The following is a 26,838-nucleotide window of genomic DNA, read 5'->3' as shown; positions in this document are numbered from 1 at the left end:
GCAAACCACAAAAATCATCTCCTGTGAACCACACAGAGACAGCGTCGGATTGCAGGCTTGCGAGATTGCTTATGTTCTTTCTATAATTGGATGTCTGTGGTTCAACACCAAAATTTGACATTATGAGGGTAAAAGAACACGCTTACCAATGAACTCCCTAATATAACAATTACATTTCCCAAATTTGTAAAAATTAAAGGTATTGTCTAAACCAAAGTATTACAAATGCATATATTTTACTTGGTGAAAAACTCATTTTTCATTAAAAAAAAAAGTTTGGATCTTTGAGATGTGTTTGAAAATAATTTGATGTTCAAGAAAGAAAAACAGACAATCTCTAATATATCAAGATAACATTTAATCTCCTACTTTAAATATTTGGCAACTTTTCAGCAATTTCCCTCCTACCCTCAAATCTTATAAAAATCATGATGCACGAAATATTCATATTGTATCTATAAATAGAGACATAATTGCAAGATGACAAAGAAAGCATATTTTTTCTTAATTCACGGAACTCTTCTCCATTTTTGACAGATGGGTCAGTGGTTTCTGATTTGACAGTCCTTCCTGGCTGGGATCCAGAGTGTTTCTCTTGACACCTGCAGCTTCCAGCTTGCTCTGTCCTCTCTAGAAGGAAAACCACAGGCCACCGCCCTGGCGCCATCCGTGGCTTGGTCCAATCAATAAGGACTTATTTCCTGTCCATTTGCTGAGGTCACAGGAGCGAATCTCATTAATTATTTCTGCTGCTGCAGCCTCAAGTGTGCTTCTGGCGTGACAAGTGAAAACTGCTTGACCTTTTTTTTTCCTTCTAATTTTGTTTGTAGCAGTTCCAAAATGAAGGCGGTATTCATTTTAGCAATGTGATAAAAGGAAGGGGGAAAAATGTGTATATTTTAAAGTTATAAACACGTTTAGATATTTCCTCACAAAAGCTCTTCCAATCACCTCATTCCTTAGGTTTTTCAGCTAAGGAACAATAGGGTCTTTTTAATTTGGTGTCATGAAAATCTGGTCACAGCAAACACAATGTTTTCTAAAGCCGATCTGGCCTCCGAGGGAGGGAAGCTCTCCAGGGCCTCCAGTGCCTTGTTTCCATGGTAACGACACAGGTCAATAGCTGAAGTCACACCTTTGCCAGCTTTGATTGTTTCTCGCAACTGTTAAGAAACAAATGCACAATAAAAGTCAGTTTTTAGGGTTCGGGATAAGGATCACAATTAATTTGGCGGAGGGGGGGGTGTTGGAAAAACAAAGAAGGGGAGAAACAGTGTAGCTTCAGTATTTCTGCTCCGTTATTTTGAGGAAAGAGGACATCATTCCCCAGTGATCCTGAGGCACTAACACTCCCCGAGGCTGCTCCTGTCCGCGCCGCAGAGCAGCACAATAGGCTCCAATCAGCCTAATTACACCTCCTCCTCTCCCGCCCCTGGATACGCTGAAATGTGCCAGGCTGGGAGCGCAGTCACCAAGGTGGAGGGCATTTACATCCCTGGGATTTTGAATTCGACAACTGCTATTCTTATGTGAGGAAGCCTTCACTAACATCTTGGTTCAGAACTTTCTTTTTAACACCATATGTGAACACAATAGAACATATGAAAATTCAAGAACGACACATGTTATTAGACTGAATGTGACAACTTCAACGAGTTGGGAACAGCGGTCGTAGTAACTGAAGCTGAGATGAGAGGACCAAAAGTTTCAGGCCAGCCTCAGCAACTTAGACCCTGTCTCAAAAAATAAAAAGGGCTGGGGGTGTAGTTCAGTGGTAGAGTGCCTGGGCCCATCCCCAGTCTCCAAAACAAAACAAAAAAGATGAAAAATTTTATTTGGGAAGAATTAACCAACACAACCTTTGTAAATGATTAACTCTTGCTGACAGGTGAAGTTCACTCCAATCCCTCTCTCTGATCACAAAAAAAGACCAATGAAATGGTTACACTTTAGAGATGGAGAGAATTCAACTATTTGGTCTGTCTACTTTCCTCCGCCCCATTTCCATCTCCAATGTCTACCTCATTCCCCAGGTAAGGAACGGGGAGTCCTCCTGGGTCCCCAGATCAAGGGCAATTCTGGGGTTTCTCACTATGACTGAACTCTCTGGCCTTCACAGACTGGGTGAGGCCAGGAGATAAATTCTAGTCTAGTAGTGGATGATGATGCGTGTCACTTCTGGGCTGTAGTGTTGAATTATCTAGGAGAGTCCCTTTAGGGCTCTCCTTCTGGCACTTGGAGTTGTTTCTTAGCCTGAATCCTGAGTGATTAAACCATGGGCCTCTTCTCCCTGAAATGGACATGTAGTGTGGACAAGAGACCCAGCTTTGTTGTCTTAAGCCACCGAGACTATGAGATCATCTGAAGCCATTTTCACTGATACAGTCAATAAGTCCTAGTTGGTCCTTCTCCCTTGGAGCTCTCAGATTTATGCTCTACGCTTCCTTCCTATTGCCACTACATTAGTTCAGGCTCTCATCATCCCTTGCCTGGGCTATTTTTTGCAGTCACCTCCTAGAGAGTCTTCCTACCACCAGTTCTGCACCCCTGAACCCCATCCGACATGGCACACTGCCAAGAGATTTATAAAATACAAATATGACCTTGCTTAAAATCCTCCACTGCCTTAAAAGTCCAAGCTTTTTCAGGAGGCAGTGACATCTCTTCCCCAATCTTGTTCTAGCCTAGCTTCAATATCCTCCCCTGTACCCTTTCATCATGTATTTAGGGCATCTAGTTGCAGTTCTCACCTATCATCTCCCCTGGGACTGCCCTCCTCCACCCCCTCAGCTCCCCAAATTCTACCTGGGTGGAATATACTCAGCCACCATGGTGGCCCTGAGGAGCTAGGTGTTGCTCTTCCTCTTGGATTCCAGAGTACCCTGGACACATCTGGAGTGCAGCCTTATTATACAGTATTGTATTTCAATTTTCTATTCATTTATCTACTCTTTATGAGGTTTTATGTTACTTACTGCATAATGCATTAAACATGAACAAAAAAGAAATATGCTGGTTTATTCCTCTAATTATACAGTCAAGAGAACAGAGGTCTAGAGAAACTCAGTGACTTAAGATCATAGATAGAGAGTGGCAAAGCTGATGCCTCATCCAAAGGCACTTAATACTAAACCCCAGGTTCCTAGCACTCCACAGGTATTTCAACTGCATATGAATTCTGGGGCTATTCCAGCTTGGGTTTCTCTGGTCTCTTGCCAATCACTGAATGCATGGAGGTACTAAAATGGTGTTGGGTAGCAGGGGCAGCAAGATTCAAATTCACATTCCAGCTTTACAATCTGATGGAAGCCACTTCACTGCTCTTAGTTCTAAATGAGGATAATATCAGTTTTTTTGTAGGATTGCTGGGAATAGGGTACATGAGAGCACAGAGTGCTTGAGAGTGTCTAAATCACTGCAGATGCTCAGGAGACTTAGTTCTCCCTCCAAGCCCTTAGCTATGGCCAAGAAAGCCATTGAATCCACTCAGATCAAGATTATTTTGACTTGATACCCAATAGCCTCAAAGGTAGCTGGACTTGGATCAGAGCAGTCCTGGACATAGATAGATAAGAGAGACAGATAGATAGGACACTCCCCTATTTTCATTTTCTTTAATCTCCCCAAATCTATTTTTATTCATAGTATTTATTTTTTAAAAAATTTTTAAATCCTAATTTGTTATATATGACAGCAGAATGCATGACAATTCATACTACACATCTGTAGAGCACAATTTTTCCGATCTCTGGTTGTATACAAAGTATATTCACAACCATTCGTGTCTTCATACATGTACTTAGGGTATTTTTTAACATAGTACTTATTTATTTTTAAAATTTTTAATTCTAATTTGATATATATGACAGCAGACTGCATGCCAAATCTAAATTGGAAAATCCAACATTCTCTTCTATTCTACACTTCTAGGTTGGTACCTGTAAGCATGAGGACATCTGCATTACTAGATTACTAGATGCTCAAATTGTAAGTACTAATCGAGCACCTACTAATTGTAAAGTACTAGTAGAATGATCCTTCTCTAGTTTATGGATCCAGAACCAATGAAGAGCAAACTATGAAAAGCAGCAAACCAAGGTTGTACTAAACTGTTGAGAAGAATGAGGGATTGACTTTAGTTGGGAGACTCTTAGAAAGACTTGCAGAGTGTGCTTTCAGGCATGAATGTTAATAAACAGATATGGGAAGAAAACAGCCTGAGCAAGGGCACAGAGGAGACCAAAGAGTGCAGAGTGTCCAGAAAATGAAAACAGATTCGTGAGGCATAGCTTCCAGGGCTAAGTGTCAGGGGACCCAGGAAAGTTCTGAAAACCAGACTAAGATATTTGTACTTTTGTTTTCTTCTAATTTTTAGTATAAAGTATTTTAAAAGAACAGAAAAGATGTAAGATTATAGCCCTGGGTTAAATTTGGTCCCCTGTTTTAGCATATAAAGTTTGGCTGGAACATAACGATGTCTATAATATGTACTGTCTATGGCTACTTTTGTGCTATGGGGCAGAGCTGTAGAGTTGAGCTACTGCTGCAGACTGTATGGCCTACAAAACCAAAGACATTTACATTTTGGCGTTTACAGAAAAGGTCTGCTGACTCCTGAACTAATACAATGAAAAACCATGTATCTTCCACCTAGACTCAACCATGGTTACATTCTTATTATTTGCCATTCTGAGGAGGAACCCAGGGCCTTGCCATGCTAGAAAAATGCTCTACCACTGAGCAATTCCTAGCCCTTTTTATGTTAGACGAAATCTTGCTAAGTTGCCCAGGCTGGACTTGAACTTACAAATTTCCTGATTTAGCCTCTCAAGTAGCCAGAATTCCAGGTGTGCATTACCATGCCACTAACAGTTGTTAAGATTTGTCATTGCTGTTCTATCTGCATGTATGTATGTGCCTCTGGACCATTTGAAAATAAGGTGCAGGAAGTGGTATGCTGTGAAGTTAGTTCTCAGGAGTATAGTGGTGGGGGAAGCCCTAGTTGTATATTTGCAGATTTCCATTCTCTGATTTTAATCTGCCAGGGTCTAGGGATCACAAAATTCTTGGATCTTTAACAACAGTACCTCCTCAAAAAATTAATTCTATGATGAAGGCTGATTGGCTCTGAGTTGTTAGGACTTGGTTTGGGCATATCACTGGGTATAGGATGCTTCATCCTTTTTTTGACTTGTTATCTCCTAAGATAACATTCTCCTATACAATCACAATACTATTATCACAACTAAGAAAGTTAACTGGGAAAGTAGAGAACTGCTGGGCATGGTGGCACACACCTGTAATTCCAGCAACAGGGGAGGCTGAGGTAGGAGGATCTCAAGTTTGAGGCCAGCCTCAGTAACTTAGCGATACACTAAACAGTCTGGCAGGACCCTGTCTCAAAATTTTTTTTAAAAAAAGGGCTGGGGGTGGGGGTAACTGGGAAATCTAGCTCAGTGGTAAAATGCCCCTGGATTCAGTCCCCAATACCCACCCCCCCAAAAAAAAGGGAGAATTCTCTATTATTTAATATAGTCCCTATGCAAATATCCTCAATTGGTTTCCAAAAAATTTTTAACAATTTTTTCAAGCCATGATTAATCCCAGTTTGCACATTTGTTTGCAAAAACACTTTAATCTCTTTTATTCTGTTACGACACTGTCATTTTTAAACAACCAGGCTGTGTTGCAGGATGATTTACATTTCTCTGATTATTTTATTTAGTTTGTTCCTCTATGAACTTAATTCAATCTGGCTCAATTAAATATATCTGTATATGCTAAGGGTGTGTGTGTGTGTGTGTGTGTGTATTTATTATTATTGTTTTTTAGTACAGGAGATTGAATTTAGGGGTGCTTTACCAGTGAGCTATATCACTAATTCTTTTTTTTTTTTTTCTTTTTTGGTAGTGGGGATAAACCCAGTGGAGCTTAACCCCTGAGCCACATCCCCAGCCCTTTTTGTATTTTGTTTAGAGATAGGGTCTCTCTGAGTTGCCTAGGGCCTTGCTAAATTGCTGAGGCTGGCTTTGAACTCTCAATCTTTCTGTCTCAGCCTCCAGAACCATTGGGATTATAGGTGTGAATCACCATGCCTGGCTCCTTTTTCTGTTTTAAAATTTTGAAACAGTGTCTTACTAGTTAGATGAAGGTCTTGCTACATTGCTGAGGGCTGGGCTCGATTTTACAATCCTCCTGCTTCAGTGTCCTGAATTGTTAGGATTATAGAGAACACCACTGTGCCCAACTTAATTGAATATTTGATGGTGGCTAATAGGGTATTTAATCTTATGATGAGAGGCTGGGGGTGTAGCTCAGTGGTAGAGTGCCTGCCTAGCATGTTCAAAGCCCTGGGTTTTATCCTCAGCACCTCCTCAAAAATCTGATTCTATGATGAAGGATAATTCAGATTAGTGCAAAACAGCAGCCAGGAGAACATCAGTTTCTCAAGTCCTAAAAAACATTTCTCTTGAATAATGACTATTCTACTTCAGCCCATACTCAAATCCACAAAAGCAGATTCACAGGGCTTTGTATCCCAAGGGCCTGATAGCTCCCATGAGTAAAGTGCTCACTCCACACTCACTTGTAATCTAATCCTTCACAAAAGATGCTATTCCTCACTGATATCTGTCAACATTTCACCCACTAAATGTAAACTATTTGCTCAAAGGAAATCCTTTAGATAAAACAAATAAACAAATTCATTTTACTGCTAACTAGAATAAGTAATAGGTCTATCTTGAATATATTGAAGATAATGATCTTGTCCTTTGCAAATGTAATGAAAAAAATTAAGCTAGAGTTCATAAACTTGGCTGACTATGAGACTCACTGGGGGAACTTTACAATACAGATGCCTAGGACCCCACCCCTAGAGATGGAGTCAACAAAACCTGAAAAATGCTTCTCAGGTCATTTCAATATATATATTGAAATGTGTGTGTGTGTGTGTGTGTGTGTGTGTGTGTGTGTACATACACATAATTAAAAATTTTTTTTTTAGTTATTGATGAACTTTTATTTTAATTTTTTATGTGTGGTACTGAGAATCAAACCCAGCACCTCACATATGCTAGGCAAGTGCTCTACCATTGAATTACAACCCCAGCCCTCTGTATATATTTTTTCTAGAGATGGATATTGCTATGTGGTCTTGAACTTCTGGGCTCAAGCAATCCTCCTGCCTCAGCCTCCAACTAGCTGGGACTACAGGAATATGATAATGCACCTGGCTACTGTGTTTTAAAACAGTTGTGGTGGGTTTAGATGGTCTAAACACACTTTCAACTGGTTGTCTTTGCAATGATCAAATTCAATTCAATAAGCATTTATTGGACACCTCTGTGACATGGGCTTACTGGAGGGCCTGGAGACACAAGGAAAAACATAGTTGCTGTATCCCATATCCCAGCACCACCTGTTAAAAGGGACAGAAAGAAGAATCAGAGAGGGTTAAGTGGAACATCAAGAAATGAAGCCATGACCTTGACCTTGATTCTAATAGCTGGGGAGGAGGGACCACAATTAAAACAATATCTTTCCACTTTGGGGTTTACCTATATTTTAGCTGTTAAAAGCCCAAACTGATAGAGCTTTCCATGTGGGGATGTGGGTAAATGTGCAGGTATATTCACTTTGGCTCTTATGACTTGAAAAACACTTTAGCCATAGGACATATATATATGAAAGTCTGTTTTTTATTTCTTTGAGATAGTATTTGGGGCACTAATAAAATTAAATCTCTAATTAAATCAACAGAAAAATGTATAAGTGCAGTATCATTTAAAATAAATTAAGTCCAAATCCCCCGTTAGAGGATCCAATTAAAGATATTAACAAAAAGAAAAAAGGATGCAAGGTAGTTAAAGTTAAGTGTGTTTTTATTTAACATTTATGAAATACCTCTTGAGTGATAAATGAGATCTTTTTAAGGAAATCATATGGATCTGAAAACTAAAGTTTTTTTAAAATATTAAAGAAGCTTGGCCTGGTGGCCGAGGCAGGAGGATCACAAGTTTGAGGCCAGTATCAGAAATTTAGCAAGACATAGGCTGGGGATGTGGCTCAAGCGGTAGCGTGCATGCCTGGCATGCGTGTGGCCTGGGTTCAATCTTCAGCACCACATACAAACAAAGATGTTGTGTCTGCCGAAAACTAAAAAATAAATATTAAAATTCTCTCTCTCTCTCTCTCTTAAAAAAAAAAATTAGCAAGACCCTAAACAATTTAGTGAGACCCTGTCTCAAAATAAAAAGGGCTGTGGTCCAATATGTGAAGTGCCCCTGGGTTCAATTCTTGGCAATAAATAAATAAATAACATAATACAATAAAATATTAAAGAAAAGTTCCTGGCATGGGTTATAAGTAGCTATAAGAAGTGGAGGCAGCAGCTACTTCTGTCCAGGGAAACCAGAGAAAGACTAAGACTTGGGGAAAACCCTAAGCAAAATCTTATCTTCTCACCTAATTTTGCAGGAGAGGATACTGGGATGAGAGAGCTTAAAAGACGTGGGCAAGAGTCCACAGTGAATTCTTGTTGTTATTGTTACTATGCTGGGGGTAGAATCCAGAGAAGAGCTCTGTAACTGAGCCACACCTCCAGCCCACACAGTGGATTTGTGAAACAGTCTGGGTTTCATTTCTGCACACCCAGAGGGCTCCCATCTACAACACTGGAATAGATTTGGAGAAAACTTAGAGAAAACAGAGATGTTCTCATCTGGAACATAGAGTAGATCTTGTTCTGAGGAAACTATAATAGAGAGTAATGGAGACCAAAACAGAATGTTAAAGTTTTTTTCATGGTTGGAAACACATGGACAGATTAAAGGAGACAAATGGGAGCCAGTCTAACCAGGTGGTAGGAGTGGATGGTGCTTCCCTAAGAGAGATCTGGAAGTGGGAAGAAAGGCAAAATGCATCAGCGGTAAGACACTTCAACCTCTGATCATCTGCTGACACTACCATTCTGCATTCTGTAGTTGACAAATTCTTGGTGTTCCTGATGGATAATCTTAAGTATCAGAAGATAAAAGAAGCACTTTTTGCTTAATTGTGACAACATAATTTGGTGTAAAGGTGACTACAATCTTGTTTTCTCTCTCTCTCTCTCTTTTTTTTTAAAGTAACATCCTTTTGGTATTAGAATCTAGGAAAGGGGTAACAGGCATGGCTTCAGAAATCTGAACTCTACATGAGGAATATTCACTGCAAAATTAAGTTTTGCAAGTTTGAGGCCAGCCTCAGCAACTTAGCAAGACCTTGACTCAAGACCATCACGAGATTCAATCCTCACTACAGCAGGGGTTGGGGGTGGGGGTGGGGTGAGGGGGTGGAATTTAGTGAAAGAATGCCATGAGTACAAGAGATCATAGGGGAAACAGTTCCAGAGTTCCTCTAAAAAACTAAATTCCTACAACAGACATAATTAATATTTAAGACACCAAAATAGGTGGCTGCAAATGCACTCTTTCAGGAATCAGATTTTAAAGCACCTGTGTATAAAAAGAGCCCTGGTAAAACACCTACTCAGTACAAAGCACCACCGTTAAGACAGGCTACTCTGCCTGATTGAAAGGTGTTGACAAAGGAGAGGTACAAAACTGTAAAAACTGTGCTGGACATCTACGTCAAAGTCTGTATAATCACCAGGACACTTGTCACAAGTGTTTTTAAAGTGCTGTTCCTGATTAAAAAAAAAAAAAAAAAGTTCACAAACAAACTTGTCAGGAAGGCTAAAACCCAAACCCAGAATCCTGTAACGCTTGATGGGGTGGGTGCAGAGGATATGATGACAAAAATCAAGGATTTGAAAATGTAAAGGCTATTAAGTTGAAGAACAAGTATACCCATTTTTTTTCAAAAGTTAATATATTACTATTATTACTATGTTTTTGTACTGGGGATTGAAATCAGGAGGTACTCTACTACTGAGCTACATCTGCAACCCTGTTCATTTTGAGGCAGGGTCTTGCTAAATTGCAGAGGCTGAACTTGAACTTGCAATCTTCCTTCCTCAGTCTCCAGAGTCATTGGGATCACAGGTTTGTGCCACTGTGTCAGGCAAAAGAGAATATATTATTAAGAGGAGACAGAGTGGAGTTAGAATCTAACTAGAGACAGAATTAATTGTAAAAAGTACAATAAATTCCATGAACAGGGGTCTTTAAGGACAAACCATACATTCAAATAGCCTATTACAGGGCTGGGGATGTGGCTCAAGTGGTAGCGTGCTCGCCTGGTGTGCCTTTGGCCCAGGTTCGATCCTCAGCACCACATACAAAACAAAGATGTTGTGTCCGCCAAGAACTAAAATAAATAAATATTAAAACTCTCTCTCTCTCTAAAAAAAAAAAAAAAATGCGTATTACAGGTTGTCAGGGAGGCCTTGGATGCAGCTGCCAGCCTGGCTTCATTTTTCATTTAGCTTCTGGTGTCTTTTCCTTTCCAAGACCACCCACACTCCTTTTCCAAACATGACATAGTCCAGGACAAATCACTGTGGCACCCAGTGAGCCCCCTCTCCAAAGCCAGCTTTCTTGCTCTGTTCCTGGATGCTCCTGCCAGGCTTTCCTCTCTGTCCCTTCCCCTCTCTGTCTTCCTCTTCACTACCTCTCATCTATATAGCCCCTTCACAGAGGCGTCCACACACTCCGTCCTGCTCCTGCATGCCTGGAATGCACACAAATGCCCTTCCCAGCTACTCAAGGACCGTGAGAAGCCTCAGAGGTGAGCAATTCAACTGACTCACATCTTCAAACACAGGACAAAAGAAAAGGTGTATTCTGCAACACAGACCAACAAATTTATAGACATTTTAGGGGGAAATTCCAGGAAGGATTATGAAACAGATGGTTTGTGAGCTCTAGAAAAAAAGGCCATGGTGATGGTGGCCTCAGGATAAGTGGGTCACCATGAACAAGCCATGACAAAACGCTCTCATTTTTCTTTTGTGCTGTGGATTTAACCCAGGGCCTGGTACGTGCTAAGAATGTGCTCCATCACTGATCTGTACTCCCAGCCCTTCTCCCCCCCTTTTTTGGGGGGAGGGGGTCACTTGGCTGTTAGTTTCAGAAATAGCAAATACAGAATACATTTGGATTTTGGATATTTAGTCCTTTATGGACTTTAGAAAAAATAAGATCTTGATTTGAGGGCTGGGGATGTGGTTCAAGTGGTAGCGCGCTCTCCCGGCATTCAAGCGGCCCGGGTTGGATCCTCAGCACCACATACCAACAAAGATGTTGTGTCCGCCGAAATCTAAAAAATAAATATTAAAAAAATTCTCTCTCTCTCAAAAAAAAAAATATCTTGATTTGAGTATGGTAATATGGATTTGAACATGGAAATGCGGATTTCCTAGAAAACATTTAGTAGCAGATTTACATTGAACAGAGAGGAATTTCCCGTGTTGTGTTGCCACAACTCAATACTCGATTTCTTCCCCTTATCACACTTCTATGCATTGTTTGAATGAAGATAAAGAAGGAATACATATTAAAATTTAATTTTCAGATGTCATAGAACCAAGAGAGATGGTTAACAAATGAATAGCATCAAAATTTTAATGGTTTTGATATGTTGAATAAGAATAGCCATTGAAATATAAAAATAATTGTATAGTTATGCATCTGGGTTTGTTTGCTTATTTATTTGGTACTGGGAATTGCCCAGGGATACTTTATCACTGAGTACATCCCCAGCTTTTTTTTTTTTAATGTTTATTTTTTAGTTTTTAGGTGGACACAATATCTTTATTTTACTTTTATGTGGTGCTGAGGATCGAATCCAGTGCCCCACACATGCCAGGCGAGCGTGCTACCACTTGAGTCACATCCCGAGACCCCTAGCTTTTTTTATAATTTATTTTGAGACAGGGTCTCACTAAGTTGCTTAGAGTCTTGCTACATTGTTGAGATTGACCTTGAACTTGCAATTCTCCTGCCTCAGCCTCCAGAGTTGCTGGGATTATAGGCATATACTACCACTCCCAGCATGCATCTGGGTTTAAAAGAGTAATTATAAACTGGGCGTGGTTGCATAGATTTGTAATCCTAGCTACTTAAGCAGCTGAGGCAGGGAATGCAAGTTTGAGACCAAACTGCAACTCAGTAAGATCTTGTTTCAAAATAAAACATCCCATCCATAGTAAAAAAAAAAAAAAAAAAAAAAAAAAAAAAAAAAAAAACGTAAAAGTAAAGCTTTAGTCAGGCAGTAATACATAAAAAATGCTCAGAATCTTTGATAACCGCACTCTTCATATAAGCCAAGATTGTGGTACAGATACTAGAGAATACAAATGCAAACTTTTAAAGCATCCACAGATGTATATGTCCAAAACACAGGTGGGGAGGGTCTCATTACCTTTCTTCCTCTTCTTTTCTTTTTTTTTTTTTTTTGCAATCGTTGATGGGGATTGAACCCAGGGCCTTGCACATTCAACTATACAGCCAGCCTTTTTTATTTTTAATTTGGAGATGGGTCTTACTAAATTATCCAGGTCAACCTTGAACTTGATATCCTCGTGCCTCAGTATCCTGAGTAGCTGAGATTATAGGTATGTGGCACTGTACACTTAGCTTCACTGTCCCCTTGACAACTGACTCATGTTTATAAAACTATGTTTAGGGTTCAAGCTGTAGCTCAGTGGTACAGTGCTTGCCTATCTTGCATGAGGCCCTGGATTTGATCTGCAGCACATCAAAACAAACAAAACAACAACAACAATAAAATACAACTATGTTCTGTCCTGGTATCATGTGTAGATTGAAAGAGCACTGACATGATAGATTGGGTCCATGACTGGATGAAGAAGAATTTGGAAATGTATCATCTAAGAAATGTTTAACCTAGAGGAAAAGTTTGATAAAGGTTACAAAGGCCATCTCCAAATATAAAAGGCAATTAAGTGGAAGAAGAGGCAGCCCGATATGCTTCAGGAGGCAGAACAAAGAGCAACGTGGTAAAGTTTCTGGAAGCAGATTTCAATTACAAATAAGAAAGAGTTTTCAAATGACTAGAGTTTTCTACAATAGAATAATTATTTTTGACAAGCTGTGAGATCCCTATAATCAGAATCCTCAGTGACTGGATGGCCACATGTCAGAGAAATTATTTTAGACACCAAGGAAAGTGGAACTAGGATGCCTCCAATAGTTCATTCAACTACAAGATTCTAGCACATAGTGCTTCAACTGAAAAATCTCGACAATTTCTGAGTGGCAAGACTTGGTATAAAAGGAAAAGCTACAATTAAAACTTTTCTTGGGGGCTGAGGATATATCTCTGTTGGTGGAGTGCTTGCCTTGCATGCAAAAGGCCCTGGGTTCAATCCCCAGAACCACAAAAAAAAAAAAAAAAAAAAAAAAAAAGTTCTGTTTCTTCTGCTAGGTGTAGTGGCACATATCTGTAATCCCAGCAGTTTGGGAGGCTGAGACAGGAGGACTGAGAGTTCAAAGCCAGCCTCAGCACAAGCGAGGTACTAAGCAACTCAGTGAGACTCTGTCTCTAAATAAAATACAAAATAGGGCTGGGGATGTGGCTCAGTGGCTGAGTTTCCTGGTTCAAACCCTGGTACCTCCCAACCCCCCCCCCCCAAAAAAAATGACATTGAAGAAGACCTGATATCACTGAGTCACAAATGAAACTAATATATTTTAACTTTAATCTTTAACTGGTAAAAACCAATTTTTTACTAAAATTCTCAGCCAAAGACACTGACTACAGTTTGGCTGTTGCTTGCTCGCATGCCCAAGGCCCTGGTTTAATCTCCAGTGCTGCAAAAAAACGAATAAAACACTAGCCACAGCAATGGTACTCATGGTGTCACACAATGACAAGACCAAATATTGCCTCAGATTATTATTATTATTAGGTACCAGGGATTGCACTCAACCACTGAGCCACATGCCTGGCCCTATTTTATATTTTATTTAGAAACAGGGTCTCACTTAGTGCTTGGCACCTCACTTTTGGTGAGGCTGGCTTTGAACACATGATCCTCCTGCCTCAGCCTTCAGAGATGCTGGGATTACAGGTGTGCGCCACTATACCTGGCGTGCCACAGATTATTTTCACTCATTTTGAAATTCAATCTCAGGGCTCATTATACCATATTTAAGTGACTGACTGGTAAAGGATTAGTGAGCTCAAAATGACAAGTATGATTTGGTCTATGATTTATCATTTTTATTGTTCTAAGGAAATATTTTTTCTTATGTAACATGGCCTGTAAAATTCCTATCTTGTGGAGAATATGAACTAATATGCCCACATTTTAACAAGTTCTATTTATTCTTTTGTGGAATTTAAATAGTTCTGCATAGCTGTATGGGATTACATGATATTGGTTACATTACTTTCATTTTCCTTGCAATGTCCTAGGACCCAAAGCTCATGAAAGTGGGAGGAAAGAGGATGCAGACTGTGGGAAGGAAAAAATGACTGTTTCCAAAGATAATGGCTCTCCAAGCACCTTGGAACAGAATTCTTCATTTGAAGCCACATGAGAACGTTTAAGAAATCTTGTAATGGGGAAACACCTTTGGGATGTTCTCTACTAACGGGACCACTGATTAATTTGTTTATGTTGTATTTCATAATAATTTGAAAAGGACTGTAAAAAGGCAGGGAAAATTGTGATAGGGAAACTCTAGACCTTGACAGGTGTGACCTTAGGCAGAGAAACTTCTCTAAGCTCCAGTTTAGCGAAATTAGAAAAATACTGCCCCCTCCTTTTTTTTTTTTTTTTCCTTTTTTTGCACCATGGATTGAACCTAGGGGCACTTAACCACTGAGCCATATTTCCAGCCCTTTTTTGTATTTTGTTTAGAGACAGGATCTCACTGAATTGTGTAGGGCCTTGCTATGTTGCTGAGGCTACCTTTGAACTCGGGATCCTTCTGCCTCAGGCTCCTGAGTAGCTGGGATTACAGGTGTGTGCCACCATTCCTGGCCAGAAAAATAATATTTATACCATATGGAATTATTGTGAAGAATAAGAGAATGTATGTGAAATCATTTTGACATGAATGAAGTATTCCACCAGTTGGTAAGATTTGAAAAGAGGGGAACATGGGGATCACTGTAAAACTTAATGCAATATTCATATAACGTACCTGGATTTAGGATAAACATTCACAGACTACATCACAAAGATTCATGAAAGTATGTTAAATATTCCAAGTCTCTGATTGTTAGTACATTGGAAACATGCCTGTTTTTTAAAAAATGAAGTTCCAAATCACTGTGATGATTTTATTTTATTTTTTGAAGTTCTGGGGATTAAACCCACACATGCCGGTCAAGTGCTATCCCTAGGCCTTTGATCAATTTATGTCTCTTCCTATAAGAGGAGAGAAAAAAAAAGTGATAAAGACAAATTTGGTATGAATTTTCTTTCCCTCTCTTACACACACCTGTTAGTCTCAGTCTGGATGGTGTGTGGCCTCCTGTTGGGAGCTGAGAACTTATCAGGGATCAATCTCTCTACTAAGTACATTTATGAATCCATGCAGTGGCCTACAATCCACACACAAAGAGCTGAAAAATAACCCAACAACTCATTTAATGCAAACTGTCATAAATACATCTCTAACTAAATATAATAGACCAACAATATATACAAATGCACATACACATGTACATACATGCCTGCGTATGTATGTTTATGTGGATATATGACTTGGTGAATATAACAATTCTTACTGGTGCAATCAAAATTGACCTAAATTGTTGACCCCATGGCAGAGAAAAATTCAGGCATAGTGCTGCATGCTACTTTAAGGAGCAGAGATCAATTTGTAACTCATGGCATGAGCAGACAGAAGAGCCTGATTTTAGAATGAAATTAAATGTGACAAGATGTATAGTTCAATTCTGAATTTATAAAATGCCATCAACATTTAATAGATTGTGAATTTGAGGTTAGTAATATGAAATTATGTTCAATTCAGGATTAATTCTAAAGGAAAAGCAATCCTTGCTTCTTGGTTATCATGTCTTCCAAATTGTTTTCATGCTTTTATAAATAATCATCAGCTTATCAACATTCTGGTTCAAAGTTCATTTTTAATTTAAGTATCATATTCCAAAGAGGAACTTCCTTCTACACATTGTGATTCAAAGAACACAACTGGGACCGTTGAGCTTTTTAGTAAACTGTGTAATAGAAATTCAACAGGCAAACGTGTCATAGGCTATAGACTGCAGCAATAAGCCACTCTTACCTGTAACTTTAAAAAAAAAAAATTATATTTTAGTTGTAGTTGGACACAATACCTTTATTTTACTTATTTATTTTTATGTGGTGCTGAGGATTGAACCCAGGGCCTCACACATGCTAGGTAAATGCTCTATAGCTAAGCCACAACCCCAGCTCTTGCTTGTAACTTTTTTAGGAGGAATAAATAGTCAGTTCTGTAATCTCAAGACAAATACTACACTAGTATTTAATTAAAAAGGATACTTTGGGATAAGAGCACTCACATCATGTAAGCATCATAGTTCTGGAGGTTATTTGAGGAATACATAAACTACATAAGATAGAGTTTAGGTTTCTATGATTTTACTTGAACTCACATTTTATGTATAAATTTCTTTTAATCTGTTCATGTCCCAATTTTTCATTTGCTTTAGTAATCCACTACTGATAGCTGGGGACCACTGGCCCCAAACTATCAACCCCACATGACCCTAGATTACTAATATCCTAGCATGATGTAAGATGAACTTCAAACACTTTCATGACTTCATAAGAAAGCACCTCAAACAACAGAAAAACTTTACATAACTAAGAATAATGACAGGGCTGGGGATGTGGCTCAAGTGGTAGCGCGCTCGCCTGGCATGCATGCGGCCCAGGTTCGATCCTCAGCACCATATACAAACAAAGATGTTGTGTCTGCCGATAACTAAAAAATAAATATTAAAAAAATTCTCTCTCTCTCACTCTCTCTTGAAAAAAAAAAAGAATAATGACAATGAAATATATATATATATATATATATATATATATATATATATATATACACATATATATCAGACTTGGGGTGAACACAAGAATTGGCATATGGGGTGAGGAAGTTACTCTAGGTGCCACAGAGGTGTAATGACATTGCAAGATGAACAACTCCTGCAGATGTACAGAGTCTGTACAGAGCAGTGTTATGGAAGATGTATTTGTTGATTTGGATCCTTGTCTCCTTTAAGAAGATGGTGATCAGAACTTGTTTTAAGAGGTATATCTATAAAACTTTCTGGGAAGAGTGAAAAATGCTAACCAGCTTTAAAAAGTCACAATAATTATTGCATGGGGTCAGAAAATATAAATCCATTTATTAGGTCAGAACTACTTTACATTATAGAGTAGCACACACCATTTTCGGATGCTTAGAAGACCAGAGCCTGCACAGAATTTATTTTTGTAGTATATATGTAAAGCACCTTGAAAAGCAGTGTGGTGAAGAACACACAATGGGGAGTCAAACACCTGGGGAGAATCTTGACTATGTGAGATAATAGCTTCATGAACACTGTTAGGTTCCCTGAGGAGATTCAGAGAAAGAATCTGATAGAACCATCTGATGAAGCTCTTAGTGTCTTGAATACAGTGCACACTGAAAAACATATATATAGTGTCATGTCTTTTAAAGCACAGCACACAGGGGCCTACAATCTTTCCTGAACAGGTACCCATAAATCTTGTCAGGAATGATCAAAGATACAGGTTAGCATGATTTCCTTTGGGATAAAACAGGTGATCTTCCATAGGGGGCATCATTGTGCTATGCCCTCACTAATCTTCTGAGTATGGCTTTGGCTTTATTATGCTCTGGACTAGACAAGACCTCTCCTCAAGCCAGCAAGTCAAGCACTTGGGAGAAAGAGATACACATCACTCAGCTACACTGCAAGTCCTGTGTTCTCTACTGTTATCTCCATAATTTGCTTGAAAAATCAAGTGGCACAGCAACCTCGTTACTGCAGGAAAGATATTTAAGGTACATGACCAAGGACCAGTACTCTGATGTGGTAATGGGGAGGCTGAGTGTGCCTGCACACCCTGCACAGGACACATTGGGGGAAGGGCTTCAGATGGACCACTAAAGATATCATAGCTTTCTGATGGACCAGAGAGCCTGAAATTTCAAAACTCCTTGATTCTGTACAAACACAGATTGTAAAATTAAGGATGAACTTGAAAATATAAATCTAGGTAATGACTATAATACTATACTCAGTAGCAACACAGAAGTGCCTCTTTTATCTTAATTATTAAAAAACTATAACTTTGGAAAACACAGCCTCTCCTCTTTATTTTAAGATGAGGAAAGAGCTCTCCCTTCAGTTCTACTTAACAACTGTTTTAATGGACTAAGCAGGCTCTTTCATGGGGCCAGAAGGCTCCATCCTCTACATAAAGGCACCGAGGCTCTCCCTGTGCACAGGTGGCTCTTGGCACTACAAACTGGGAGTGATAATTGAATCCAGCAATCCCACAGTGCAGCCATCCACCCACACAACCAGCCTAGAGGGCATTCTTAGCTTCTAGGCTGAGATTCCAAAGATTACCCCAATTCAATCTTTGTTTCAACCCAGAGGAGGCAAGGCTTTGAGGATGTAGCCACTTGATTAAATACACACTTGGGGAGAGGGCTAGCGATGGAGCTCAGTGGAAGAGTGCTTGCTTAGTGTGCAGAGATGTTGGGTTCCAGCTTCAGGACCACAAATAAATAAATGAACAAATAAATAAATCAACATATGTACTTGGTGGGAAATAATAGGAACAAAGGTAGAGTCAAATATGCCTTGTGACTTAGAAGAATAGGGTATAGGCATAAACATGTGGGATATCTTGGGTCATTTATTCATTTAACAATTTTTGAACAAATATTTATTGGATATTTACAATGTGCCACCAAGTAAACCCTCAGGATTCAAAATCGAGCAAACCAAGACATCATTCAGGCTTAGAATCAAGACTGAATCTTCACCAATAATCTAAATCTATTTTACCTTCCTGATAAATGTTAGCTAACATGTACATAAGTGATTTTTTTAGGGGCAAGTAAATAAAAATGGTTAATTTAAGAATGGGAGCTGGGCAAGGTGGTGCATGCCTGTGATCTCAACTACTTGGGAGGCTGAGGCAGGAGGATCACAAGTTGTAGGCCAGCTTCAGCAATTTAATGATATCCTGTTTCAAAATAAACAACAGCAATAAAAAAGGGCTGATAATGTAGCTCAGACATAGAATGCTCCTGGATTGAATTACCAGTACCACCAGGAAAAAAAAAAAAAGGAGCAATTGTCCCACTAATATTTTTGCCATGAGCTAAACAATTTAACATAGTATGTATAACATTTTAAATCGAAGATCAACATCTAGGACTATAATTTGAAGAAAAATAAGAGATTTATAATTGCTTATATTCAAATTGTATTAATGATATTTGGGCTAACAACTGAGAGGGTGGCATATTTTATGATATTATAAAGAGGCTTATGGTTGAAATCATTTAATAATTTTATTCATGATCCACAAGGGATCAGAGATTATGATCATTAAATCTGTTGATGCCACTGAGGTGTGTGGGATTGCTAGCACCTCAGAGAACAAGAATCTAATTTTAAAATAACATTAAGAATTAGAGGAATAGATCATCAAAGCAAGATGATAGTCACTGGGGACAAATGCTAAATGATATACTCAGAGACTTAAAGAGGAAAAAAGCTAGCTTAATGATGGGGAAGGAGGGAATGTCCACAGGACTTATAATAAGACATAACTCTGTTTTAAAATATTGATTATTTCATCTGTGATTAGAGTTTATGTGTGTGTATGTGTGTACTACTGGGGGTTGAACCTAAGGGCGCTATATCCCGGGCCTTTTTTTTTTTTTTTTTTTTAAGATAGGGACTTGCTAAATTGCTGAAGCTGGCCTTGAACTTTTGATCTCCTGCCTTGGCATTCTGAGTAGCTGGGATTACAGTCATTAGCCACTCTGCCCAACTAGAATTTGTTTTTGATAGAAGGTTCCAATTAGTATACAAAAGCTTCTATGCTTTGCTATGGGCATAAATTGACCAGTGATTATTTTTTATCATCAATAATGGCATTTTGCAGGAGATTTGAAGTCAAAGCAGTAGTTACAAAAACTGACTTAAATATTGTTTTGCAAAATAGATGAAAGAGATTTATTCATTATTGCTGTAAGGAAAAACATTTCTCCAAAATATGACTGCCAAAAGAAAAATAACTCGTTTAATCTAATTTTTAAGGAAATAGGAGTGGGGCATTTAAAAATGTCAGATGGCAGTTCTGGTGCCTCTCCCTGTGGGCAGGACACAAGATCAACATTCACAATGTATGTTCAGTATACCAGGCTTCCATCTTCCTGAACTGTCCTCTAGCCCCTCCACTATTCCTGCAGGACCAGCACAGAAATTCACAGTGTACAAAAATGACATCTCCCAAATGTGCATTTCTGTCTATTGCCATAGAAGCAATTAATTCTTTAGAAGACTAGAATTAAATTTGGTTACCTCAATAAAACATGATTTCAGACACTTTATTTTTCAGTTCTCACCAGCTTAGGTCAAAATCTGAAAAAATTCCAATTCAAATCAGAGACTACACTTAGAAAATAGAAATCTTTAAAAAGTACAATGTGTCTCTTATTTAAAACATGATTAAATGTTATCACTTTAATGGCTTTATTTTCATTTTACATGTTGTCTTCCAGTCTTTATTGAGCATATAAGATTTTATATAGTTGCACCCATGTCATAATGGCATTTTGATTTTTTCTTTAAATTCTGCTATAAACATCTTATCTACTATACTACAAGTTCTTTAGGAACAAGATAGGAAAGGGGAAGGCCCATGCTTCTGAATAGTCTCCATAGTTACCACTAAAACAGAAATGCTAAATGTTAGGACATCTTCAAGAGGCCAGAAGAAATGAGATGATTTAGTGCTTAAAGTGATTTGAATGGAATATTTTACCAAAGCAGCTAATGTAAAATCCCAGGAAAGAAGAGGCAGCATCTGGCCAAGAAAAGGGTACAGGGGAGAGAAAACACAGCAACATCTGGTCTCTAAATGTGCCAATGTGAAAAATTCTCAAAGCCAGTTAGCTATGGTTGTGGGAAAGTGAGCTGCAAAAATTATCTGCCATAAATAAATAAATAAGCAAATAAAGTGATTCTGCCTTTGTAAAGAAAGAACAATAACATTTAGAAAACATTTTTCTATACTCGAGGTTCAAAAAAGTAGCATTGTAGACTCAGTATACAGCGAAATGGTTGAAGCTTTGATGTAAGACAGAAAGAAGAAATGGCTAACAGGGCAAACCTTGGCCAGGAGAATCATGTCATGAGAGGAAATATTCTTTGCCTTTTTTTAAAAAAAATATTTATTCTTAAGTTTTTGGTAGACACAATATCTCATTTATGTGGTGCTAAGGATCGAACCCAGCACCTCATGCATGCTAGGTGAGCACTCTACCACTGAGGCACAAGCCCAGCCCCTTCTTTGTCTTCTTAAAGGAAGTGATGACATGTGATCATGCAAGTTCAGATGTCTATAGATATCACTGTTTGTGGTAGGAAGAGAATCTTAATGTGTAGTCAAAACAAATGCATTTGTAATAAAACAAAATGGGCAAGGACTTTTGGGGTGGGCTAAGTAGAGGAGAGCAGCAGCTGCTTGGCGCTGATAACTGAGATGCACAGCAGGACAGAGCCAGAAGAACGTGCCACCCTGGAACCTTGAGCCAATTCTAGGAGACAATGTGAGTCCAAAACCCCATCCTTCTAAATAATCTCTCTTGCACTTGTTTGGGAACTGAATGCCTGCAGAATGAACATCTGTGCAATCTCTGTTTACAGAGAGCTTAACCTTGAGCCCTGTTCTGTTCTTAGAACGAACCTCCTAAGAAGACATTTAAAAAACTAAATTCACTTTTCTGTATTGAGTCATGGGGCAAGTGATATGAAATGCCAAGTAAAGCAAAGATAAATATAAAGCAAGCTATTATAAACCATTTAGAGTGTGGCAAAATTAGCAAGAATGTCAAAGTCCAGTTGAGGCACAGTCTTAGGCACTTGGGAAAGAATGAACAGAAGGCAGACTCCACAATGGTGAGGGGGCCTGGTTTTCACCAAGTGATATTTTTTCATTTCTGTATAGCTGAAACAATTATTAAAAAGAAACTGGAAAAAGTCTATGTCTCTGAGATGGAGGTATTTAAACAAGCCATTTTGAAAATGTTAAAAAATTAAAATTGTAGAGAGTCGAACCATAGGTGCCATGTTTTGCCTGAAGTGGTAAAAATACCATCTGCCTCAGTCTTTTAGCAGCATGGTTATTTCAAGTAGCAGTAGGCTAAACTACAGGCATACGCTCGGCTCCAGCTGGGGAAAATACACAGACGTTTGTAGATGTTTTTCTAAGCAAGAGTAGTCAACATATTCGTTTTCTTTTAGACATATATATTAGTTACCATAGCAAACCAAGTGTGAACGTGGTCTGAGAGGCTTCTCCGTCAGTCCCCAAAGCACACCCAAGAATTCCTACAATTCAATAGGTGGCACTCTTCCCTCTAGCACTGAACTCAATCCACAGTGCTTCATCTTGGGGCCAGTAGCATAAGGAACAAGGGATAATCTAAGAGAGCACCCAGGGCTGCAGACAGGTCACTGTAATTAAGACCTCCACAGCATTGTGTACAAGCACAAAACCGGTAGCATCCAATTCACTTCTGGTGAATATACTCCATTAAATAATTTTTTTTCAGTTTTAAATAGATAAGATGTTCTTTGTTTTTCCATATTAAAAGCTAGAATTGCCTTATACAGTGAGATGGCTTCCATCCTTGCCCACCGTCCCAGCAGGAGGGCTTCAGCAGTGGGGGGCTTTGTTAACTATCCTAGGAGGAAAGGAGAGACTTTAGGAAGTAATAGTTGTCAAGTGTTTGATATTTTAGGATGAAAGCCACTAAAGCAGTGTAAAGCATTCATACCCAGGATCCACTGCAATGGGATCTCAGTTAAAAAGTAATTCAACTTCTTATCTGAGTGTTCGAGTCCAGACCACTGTGTTTTGCTGAATGTGACAGACATTCTGGAGATCCAGCGAGACTGATTTTCAAACGATTACCTCTACCCGACTTCCTCATCATGTGAGACTGACAAAATGTGATGGCATATAAAGCTAGAGCACACAACTGAAATAATTTTCTATATTTTTTGAAATTTTTTTTTTCAAATTTGGCTTTTGGGTAAATACTCATCTCTCGGAAATAAAAACGTTTCTGGCAACAAATAAATTTCACCACAGTCTACTGAAATGGCTGCTGAGTTTTTCCAATATCATCTTACAGATCACCTACCAGGGGAACCCTAAGCCACCAAGCATGATGCCTGCATTAGTTAGTGTGAGCATCATGAGCAGTGAGACCACACAAAACAGACGGGGAGACCTGGGGTCATGAAATGTGATACAAGGGCCCAGAATGCACTGCTTAAGAGACAATACTGTAAGCTGTCCCCTGAAGACTTCTCTGTTACTCCACATAATCTTTCCCCCCATGTTACCTGGATTTAAGGCTGTGCAAGGATGGCAAGGTCTGGATTAATTACTAAATCAATCCTGACCAGCTGTGTTATGTCTTTAATTATCAGAATAGCAGTAGAAATTTAAGGGGGTAGATTTCTATTTACTGGTAAAAGAAATATAGTCATTGCGTACTTGGGAAGGCAAACTTAGGCCATATTAGAATGGACCATATTATGCAGTTAATAAATTCTCTCTCTCTCTCTCTCTCTCTCTTTTTTTTTTTTGGTTCTGGGAATTGAACTTGGGTGCTTTACCACTAAATTATATCCCCAGCCCATTTTTATTTTTAGACAGGGTCTCACTAAGTTGCTAAGGGCCTCTCTGAGTTACTGAGGCTGGCCTCAAAGTTGTCATCCTTTTGCCTCAGCCTCCTAAAATAGTAGGATTAGAGGCATGCGACACCACTCTCAGCTTTTTTTCTTTTTTCAGTACTGAGGGTAGGACCCAGGAATGTTCTACCACTGACCTCCATCTCTAGCCCTTGTTATTTTTTGAGACAGGGGTCTTGCTAAGGAGTCCAGGCTGGTGTTGAAAATTGTGAATCTTCTGCCTTAGCCTCTTAAGTTTCTGGGATTACTGGTGTGTGTCACTGCATCTGGCCCACCAATATATTCCTAAAATAGCTAATTTGAGCCTACAGTCATTGATCCCAGACCTCTTAGCCTCCTGTTCTTCTCCTACCATAACACTAAAGCCACATTTATGTCCAGGCATTTGTCAAGCACTCCTCGGTGTCAGCCTGTGCTGGGAGTGTGAGGCACATGAAGGAGGCTGCCAAGGCTGTTGCTCTCAAGCTCTTACATTCTACTGAAGAAGGAAGAAACAATCAATTAAACAAAAATGAAATTTTAGATCATAACAAATGTTAAGGAAAAGACAGGGCAAAGGGGGAGTGGCTGCTCTAAATAGGGAGGCCTGAATCAAGGAAGCTTGTGGTGCTGGTAGTCTTGTTCATGGTGGTCTTAGCACCAGCGTGGTGCCTTGAACATGTTACACATATAAATATGGCTGGGGCAGATGAAGAAGTGAGTCTGGACCTCAGCAGTACTTAGGATAAGAATGGTGCTGATTGGGCTGGGGTTGTGGCTCAGTGGTGGAATGCTTACCTACCATGCATAAGGCATTGGGTTCGATCCTCAGCACCACATAAAAATAAAATAAAGATATTGTATCCACCTAAAACTAAAAAAAATAAATATATAAAAAAAGAATGTTGCCTAATGAAAGTTTGGAATGGGTGGGCTGGGGATATAGCTCAGTTGGTACAGTGCTTGCCTTGCATGCACAAGGCCCTGAATTCAGTCCCCAGCAACAGCCTCCCCCACCAAAAAAAAAAAAAAAATATATATATATATATTATATATATATTGGAATGGGCTGGACAGTAGGACAGCAGTATTCTCAACTGTTCCTTTTATATTGAGGGAAATTAAGGAAAAATCAAGGAGATTAAGTGACCAATACCAGATTTTTCAGTGAGTTGGTGCTGGAGCCATACTAGGCCCAGAAATGCTGTTATCTGTATACCATATTTTCTTCTTTTCCATTTTCCAATGGAAATCTTCTCTTCCATTGTCAAAGGGCTTCTGTGATAAGAAACCTCAGAGATGTTCTTTGAGTCATAACTAAGCATCAACGCTCAATAGGGCTCTTGAACAAAATGTTCTTTTTCTTTACCCTTTTATTCTCATATTTGTTTTCTTTCACTACCACAGTAAAATCTCAGGATTTATCTGCAAACTAGTTTATTACAACCTTCCTAAGTAATCTTCTTAACCTTGCTGATACCTGTCAAAAGCTTTCCTTTCCTCTCTGCATTGAGCAGATTATCTCCTGCAGTTTACTTCTTCCCAACTTTCTTCATTTTTCTATTTTCTGATTCAAGCCCTCTCCTCAGTCACTTATTCACCACTTACTAAATGCTAAGTACTTGTATCCAGGTTTACATAGGCCAGAAGAACATTGTCCCTATCCTTGAAGAGCTCACAGTCCATGGTCTGCTTCATAAATGGATCATTATAGTATTACAGAGAAAGTGCAATGTCAGAGACGCACAGGGTATTAATGAAGTCAGGAAACACCTAATGTAGTCTGGGAAATTGAAAGACCTCCTTAGAGAAGATGACTCTAAATTAACCATTATAGGTAAGCAGAGGGGACCAGATAAAAAGGGAAGAGCCTTCCAAACACAGTGGACAACATGAGTAAAGGCACAGAGAACAGAAATAGTCTGTATTATGTAATTTGGTCTTGCTGGAGCAGAATGGGAGATAAAGCTGGAAAATCCCTGTAGGGTTAGGCTACCACAGCCCTGTCTATGTAAATCTAGCAAGCTGAATGCCATATAGGCAACATGGAGCCAGTGCAGAGGTATTTAATCTGGAGAACAAAAGTGTTAGACTTGTAGTTTAGATAAATATTCTGTCTGATAATAAATCTGTAGGGACAAAAGAAAGGCACTGAGATCAGGCAGTAGGTTTTTCAGTGATTCAGATGCAAAGACTAGACATGAGCAATGAAGGAGAGATCAAAAAGAAAGACTAGCTGGCCACGATGGGGCATGTCTATAATCTCCGCAATCTGGGATACCGAGGTGGGAGGATTACAAGTTTGAGACCAGACTCAACAAAACTTACTCAGATTTTAACAAACAAACAAACAATAACAACAACAATATAAACCCCCAAACAAAAACAAAACAAAAAACAACCACAACTGGGGATGTAGCTCAGTAGTAAAGTGCCCCTGGGTCTAAATCCCATTTCCCTACCCCACCCCACCCCAGAAGAAGAAAGATCAGATTCAAGAAAACAAAGAACATACATGGTCATGGAATTCAGGAATGAGGAGGTAGGAGCAATTTCTCACATGGTTGACTGGTGGGATGACAGTCAACAACAGGAGAGAGAATAAATAAAAAGGACTAGAGGTATAACACCAAGGATAGAGCAGGTATAAACTATAGACTGTGGGTGAGAATGATGTGTTGGTGTAGGCCAATGGATAGAAACAGTGTATTATTCCAGTGTGGGGTATTACTAGTGGGAGAGACTGTTGGTGTGGAGTTTGTGTTTGTTCTCTCTCTCTTTTTGGTACTAGGGATTGAACTCAGTCAGGGTCCTGCATATGTTAGTAAGCAATCTACCACTGAGTTACATCCTCAATCCCTCTAGTTTTTCTTAAAGGAGGCAAAAGTTTATGAGGCAGCTGGGAAC

General features: G+C 39.1%; 1 protein-coding gene across 2 annotated transcripts in view; it reads right to left on the bottom strand.

The window, feature by feature from the left end:
* Positions 1-338: 338 nt before the first annotated feature.
* Positions 339-26,838, bottom strand: part of Pdss2 (decaprenyl diphosphate synthase subunit 2) — a 260,626-nt gene continuing 234,126 nt past the window's right edge. For both annotated transcript variants that reach the window (XM_078019537.1, XM_078019538.1), the window contains one exon: positions 339-1,163. In XM_078019537.1, the coding sequence (XP_077875663.1) occupies positions 1,005-1,163 (159 nt within the window). In that variant the 3' untranslated portion in view covers positions 339-1,004. The remainder of the gene's footprint in view (positions 1,164-26,838) is intronic.

This window comes from Ictidomys tridecemlineatus, chromosome 8 (genome assembly GCF_052094955.1).
Source record: "Ictidomys tridecemlineatus isolate mIctTri1 chromosome 8, mIctTri1.hap1, whole genome shotgun sequence".
In the NCBI taxonomy this organism is placed as follows: Eukaryota; Metazoa; Chordata; class Mammalia; order Rodentia; family Sciuridae; genus Ictidomys; species Ictidomys tridecemlineatus.
Note: the sequence above shows the minus strand (reverse complement) of the source record. Positions and strands in the feature narration are given on the sequence as shown.